The 5,955-nt window shown below is 47.5% G+C and overlaps 2 protein-coding genes and 1 non-coding gene across 7 annotated transcripts in view; 2 read left to right on the forward strand and 1 right to left on the reverse strand.

The window, feature by feature from the left end:
* The window catches only part of LOC107135921 (integrator complex subunit 5), a 33,967-nt gene extending 32,076 nt beyond the window's left edge, over window positions 1-1,891 (reverse strand). For all 3 annotated transcript variants that reach the window (XM_048788995.1, XM_048788994.1, XM_015478081.2), the window contains exons 1-2: window positions 1,853-1,891; window positions 1,566-1,690 (exon numbers count right to left, since the gene is read on the reverse strand). In XM_048788995.1, the coding sequence (XP_048644952.1) occupies window positions 1,566-1,690; window positions 1,853-1,891 (164 nt within the window). The remainder of the gene's footprint in view (window positions 1-1,565; window positions 1,691-1,852) is intronic.
* Window positions 1,688-3,536, forward strand: Cskmt (citrate synthase lysine methyltransferase). Of its 3 annotated transcripts, none has more exons than XM_015478089.2 (4): window positions 1,688-2,054; window positions 2,341-2,426; window positions 2,518-2,679; window positions 2,867-3,536. In XM_015478089.2, the coding sequence occupies exons 3-4, from the start codon at window positions 2,625-2,627 to the stop codon at window positions 3,517-3,519; spliced, it is 708 nt and encodes a 235-aa protein (XP_015333575.1). In that variant the 5' UTR covers window positions 1,688-2,054; window positions 2,341-2,426; window positions 2,518-2,624; the 3' UTR covers window positions 3,520-3,536. The 3 variants fall into 3 exon arrangements, with proteins under 3 accessions (XP_015333575.1, XP_015333576.1, XP_048644968.1); XM_015478090.2 differs by having other exon boundaries at window positions 2,553-2,679; XM_048789011.1 differs by having other exon boundaries at window positions 2,033-2,426; window positions 2,553-2,679.
* On the forward strand, window positions 2,120-2,267 carry LOC125612175. The gene has a single exon (XR_007342516.1). It is a non-coding gene; the product is annotated as a small nucleolar RNA SNORA57 (small nucleolar RNA).
* Window positions 3,537-5,955: the final 2,419 nt, after the last annotated feature.

Consider the following 5,955-nt stretch of genomic DNA (forward strand, 5'->3'; position numbering starts at 1 on the left):
GGGGGGGGGGTGCGCGCAGATGACAGTGCCTCAACCAATCAGGAGGGGAAAATTGCTGGTTACATGACATGGCAGCCTCCCACATGTAGTAGGTACTCTTAAATATATTTTTAAAATATTTTTTTACTTGTAGATGGATACACAGTATCTTTATTTATTTTTATGTGGTGCTGAGGATTGAACCCATGCCTCACGTACGCAAGGCAACTGCTTTGCTACTGAGCTACAGCCCCAGCCCCAGTACTCTAAATATTTTTAAGAAGTCAATGAAAGGAGGTAGAAACTAATTAACAGGGCCAGGTGAGGGTGGTGGTCCACACCTGTAATCCCAGTAGCTCAGGAGGCTAAGGAAGGAGGATGGCAGGTCCAAGCCAGTCTCAGCAACTTAGAAAGGCTGTCTCAAAATTAAAAAATAAAAAAGGGCTGGGGATGTAGCTCAATGTTTGATTTTGCTCTGAGGCTCACTCCCAGGTAAGAAAAAAAAAAAAAGATAAATAAAGTAATTAGTGGGCTGGCCAAGATGGCACAGGCTTGTGATCCCAGTGAATCTGGAAGCCAAAGCAGTAAGATTACAAGTTCGAAGCCATACTCTGCAACCTAACCAGACTCTTTCTCAAAACTAAATATTATAAAGGGGATGGGACATAGCTCAGAGGTCAAGCCCCCTGGGTTTAATCCCCAGTACTGAAAACAAACCAACAAAGTGATTAATGGAACAGGTAGTCTTTCCCAAGACTCAGCAGCGTTGAAACTGCTATGAAAAATCCTACGTGTATCTTTGGGAAAATTCAAGTTATGCACACTTATCTACACACTTTTGTTTTCTTTATGTAATATATGTATATATACATATACTTTTATTTTCCTTATGTAATATATATTTTTTATTTCTCTCTTTTTTTTTTAGTAACCAGGGATTGAACCCAGGGGTGCTTAACCACTGAGTACATGCCAAGCCCCCCCACCTTTTTTTTGTGGTGCTGGGGACTGAACTCAGGGCCTTATGCATGCAAGGCAACACTCTACCAACTGAGCTATATCTCCAGCCCCTCCAAGCCCTTTATATTTTTTATTTAAAGACAGGGTCTCGCTAAATTGCTGAGGCTGGCCTGGAACTTGGGATCCTCCTGCCTCAGCCTCCAGAGTCACTGGAATCAAGATGCGTGCGTGCCAGGCGTGGTGGTACACGCGGCTCTGGAGGCTGTGGAAGAAAGATCTCGAGTTCAAAACCAGCGTCGGCAATTTAGCGAGATCCTAAATAAAATACAAAATAGGGCTGGGGACGAGGCTCAGTGGTGGAGTGTTCCAGAGTTCCATCCCTGATACCCACCGCCTCTCAAAAAAAAGGGGGGGGGGCGTGCGCGCAGATTTACTACCAATACCTAAATTAATATAGATTGTTACTAGCGCTTGGGAGAATTAACAGCCTTCCTGAGATTCTCATTAGGGTCGAAGATCCAAAGAAAGGCAGAACAGCCGACAAACGTTCCCTACATAAAAGCGAAAGTACAAGGAAAGCTGAGTGATGGCGGCTCCGGAGCTACGGCCGGAGGTCTAGTACTCACGCCCGCTTCTTGAGGTGATGCCGTGTGATGAGCCCTTCGTCTATCACAGCCCCGACCACCTGATGCCTCAGTCGCTTCTCCCGGTTCAACACCCGCCGGCGTTTGAACAGCTTCTTCTTCAGCTCCTGCAAGGGATAAAGATGCGAATCAGGCTGAGGCCGCGCACGAACACAGATACCCAGAACCACCACCGCGGCGATCCCAGTCCCCCATCAATCCCATCTCGGGCGACAGAAGAGGGCTCCCGGAAGCTTGGAGAAACAAAGCAGCAATCCCACAAAAATCACCGTTCGAGGCCGGTTGATCTTCCCCCCTGGACCCCCCATGAGTGCGACCCCTCTAGCGTCCGGGGCACGCACTTCCGCTTCACGCCACTGCCCCAGGGCTCCACCCCCGCCCTCCGCGAGCCAATCGGAGCTCGGTGGCCGGTTCTGGGCGTACATAAGGGAGCTCGACAGGGTTTGCTTCCTTTCGGAGAGCAACTACCTAGTAAGTGTGGGCTGTTCGCTGGGAGCTGGAGGCTTAGCTGAGCTGGTTGTGGGTGGGCTTGCGGGCCTCCTTTTCTTGGCGGAAACCAGGCGTGCGGTCCTGCTTCCCGTTATGTACGGAGGTAGAAGGAAAGGGTTCTGTCCCCTCGGCGTCATGTCTTCGGTGCCGGCGGTTTCCTGTCTGCCGGTTCTATCCTCAAGCGCCGAGACAAGGTTCTCCTTGGAGCAGCACAGGACTGAGGTCCAGCGGTCTGACAGGGTGCTCACGCCATCTTCTTTGGTTTCAGATCTGCGAATACCACCGCAGGAGCGCGAGCTGTCGTCTACCCTCTCTTCCATTCACCATTGCAACCAATAAAAGCTGTTCTTACTGGTAAATCTGTGTGCGTTTTTTGTTGTTTTGGTTTTTGTTATTTTTTCCCTTCGAGGCTGCGGATTTTGGAAAGGCTGTACGCATTTTTCAGTGACACGGAATTTGCGGATCTTCCCTTGAGCTCAGGCCTTGTAGCAGTTCAGAGTGCACTTAAAGGCAAGGTTCTTAGGCTGACCTTGACTTTGCCGGGAACTCCGGATGGCTGCGCTGCGCCGAAAACTCCTACTCTTGGGGCCCAGCCGCGCCTTGGCGGGTAAGAAAGATAAGTTCCTAGTGACCTGGGGGATCTAGTACCTGAAATTGTGGCTTTTAAAACCCCCGATAGCTCTACGCACTTGTACAAGTCCCTTCTCTCAAACATACATAGGCACTGTTTTTTGCAGCGGTGAGACAGAACTCCAGCACTGGTGACACATATCTTCCTCCACCCTTGTTCATAGGTTCCCTGGCCGGCAGTTGCCTGGCAGACCGCTGCCTCTGGGATCAACTCCATGCTCAGCCTCTGAGCAATGGCCGTACCTTTGACTGGTTCTTTGGATACGAGGAAGTTCAGGAACTCCTACTATCACTACTGCAAAAGGCACCAGCTGCCTCTCCACCGCGGGTGCTGGATGTGGGCTGTGGGACCTCAAGCCTATGCACAGGCCTCTACACCCAGTCCCCATACCCTGTCAGTATTCTAGGGGTGGACTTCTCCCCTGTGGCTGTGGCCCATATGAACAACCTTCTGCAGGGTGGCCAAGGTCAAACACCCCTATGCCCTAGGCACCCTGACTCCTGCCTCCAATTTATGCAGGCTGATGCCCAGAATCTGGGGCCTGTGGCTGCCTCAGGCTCCTTCCAGCTATTGCTGGACAAGGGCACCTGGGATGCTGTTGCACGTGGTGGTCTGCCTGGAGCTCACCAGCTGCTATCAGAATGTTTGAGGGTCCTAAGCTCCAAAGGGACCCTAATTCAATTCTCAGATGAGGACCCTGATGTGCGACTGCCCTGCCTAGAGAAAAGATCTCATGGTAGGACTGTGACTGTGCAGGAGTTAGGCCCTTTCAGGGGCATTACCTACTTTGCTTACTTTGTTAAAGGCTCTCATTAAAGATTGTCTTAACCATAGTGTTTTCTGTTGGAAAGAGCTTCATCTTGGGAATATGCTTGGCTGAGCTGGGCATGATGGCACATGCCTATTATCCCAGTGGTTTTAGAGGCTGAAGCAAGAGGATCTTGACTTCAAAGCCAGACTCATCAAAGGCAAGGCACTAAGCAATTCAATAGGACCCTTCCTCTAAATACAAACTAGGGCTGGGGATGTGGTGCCCATGAATTCAATCCCCAGTACTGCCCCCTTCCCCCCCCCAAAAAAAAAAACTAGGTGAAAAGTTGAAGGGAAAGACAATGCTTACCCACAAAGCTCCTGAGAAGCAGGAGATGGGAATATTCTACAAAGCAGTTTCTAGAGACAGGAGACTATTATTGGGTCCCAAAAACAGGGAGTGGGGGCTTCCTGATATAACCTGTCCTCAGGAATACAGGGGCATCTTGCTCTTCCTGTTCCCAGCTGAGTCTAGGGATGTTCTAGGGGATATCTGAAGTCCTCTGGGTTCCAAACCCAATCTGAGGGAAGAGGGGAGTAAAGAGCCCATTAACAGTAAAAAACATTCCTGATATTTAAAAATCATAAAGCTGGGCATGATGGCTCATGCCTGTAATCCCAGTCAAGAGCTGAAGCAGCAGGGTTTTGAATTCAGAGCATCAGCAAAAAGCAAGGCACCAAGCAACTTCAGAGAGACCCTGTCTCTAAATAAAAGGCAAAATAGGCCTGGGGGTGTGGCTCAGTGATCAAGTGCCCTTGAATTCAATCCTCAGTAGTGGGGTGGGGGGGAGCCTAACTTCATAACTTTGATTTATAAAGAGAAAGTGTCTCATTGGATTATTCTGAAAATCATGAGGTAAGAGTGTATAGCACAGGCAGCTATGGCTTGTGCCTGTAGGATCAGAGTTCAAGGCCAACTTCCGCAATGAGACCCTGTCTAAATAAAAAATAAAAGGACTTGGGGATGTAGCTTAGTGGTAAAATGCCTCAGCTCAGTGTATCCAATACCCAGTAGCTCCTCTTCCCCAAAATTAAAATACAGATTAAAAAGTATCACCCATTCTGACATGAAACTGCCCTCTTATTGTTCATCAGTCTTGTCAACTGCCTAGACTTTTCTCCTATATTTTTCTCTTTTTTTTTTTTTTAAAGAGTGAGAGAGAGAATTTTAATATTTATTTTTTAGTATTTGGCGGACACAACATCTTTGTTTGTATGTGGTGCTGAGGATCGAACCCGGGCCGTGCGTGCCAGGCGAGCGCGCTACCACTTGAGCCACATCCCCAGCCCCTCCTATATTTTTCTCTACCACATTCATTTAATACCTTGTGAAGAAGGGGATGCTGAGGATCAAACATGCTAAGTAAGCATGCACTTTACCGCTGGCTACACCTGAAACCCCTTTCTATGTTTATTGAGTACCAATACGTGCTTGGCCCTGCTATCTGCAGGAGACAGTGAATCCATTTTGGCCCACTCTAGAACATCCAGATCACAGTATCCCAACTGAAACAGCCACCTCCCTTACCTGGTTCTACACTTGGTCCTGGAAGAAGGCCTCAGATTCTTCCTTGCCATCAGTGAGCAGCTGAAGTTCCTTTGACCATTGGAGACCACCACCATCTTCATTTGCCTCCGTGGCTTCCACCACAATACAGGACAGGTGGAACTTTCAAGAGACAATCTAAATAAAGACAATGGGAATGTTGTGCACAAGTTGATTATGAGCCAGCAAGCAGCAGGACACAAGTTGAGGACATACTAACCTGATCGGTTATCTTAAAACTGAGATTGTTACTATTAGGAGTCACATTTTCCAATGGAGAAACCTGGGGCAAGGAACTTAAATGATTTTCTTAGTAGATATCCAGTTCGGGTATTTTCATCTCCGAACTAGAATTTGGTATATTACACAAGTTCCACAGACTTCGTGGTTTAAAGGTAAACAAACGTCAACACCAAGTGTAGGTATACCTTGAGGAAAAGTATTAACAACCTATTTGTAAGATAAACAAGAAATAGAAAATTATACCCATTCCCCACCTAGTACTGAGTTGTTTCAGAGTTAAAAGGATTGGGAGGGGCCAATTGATTGATGGGTGTAAATATCCGGAGGAATACTTTGTGCTATTTTGAAAACGGCACAATACTACAGGAAATGAAAGCAGTTCTATTTCTGATTGGAAGACTTCAGAGGACAGAAAATGGGAAACTGTAAAATCCACAATAACCATAAAGACATGCATTCTCCTCCTAGCTTCTAGGCATCCTACTCTGGACAATGGACCCGGTGCTTAGTCCTTGGTGCCAACAATTTTTATTTTTATTTATTTGATACTGGGGATTGAACTCAGGAGCACTCGACTACTGAGCCACATCTCCAGCCCCATTTTGTATTTTATTTAGAGACAGGATCTCACTGAGTTGCTTAGCACCTCGCTT

This window comes from Marmota marmota, unplaced genomic scaffold (genome assembly GCF_001458135.2).
Source record: "Marmota marmota marmota unplaced genomic scaffold, marMar, whole genome shotgun sequence".
Taxonomy (NCBI): domain Eukaryota; kingdom Metazoa; phylum Chordata; class Mammalia; order Rodentia; family Sciuridae; genus Marmota; species Marmota marmota.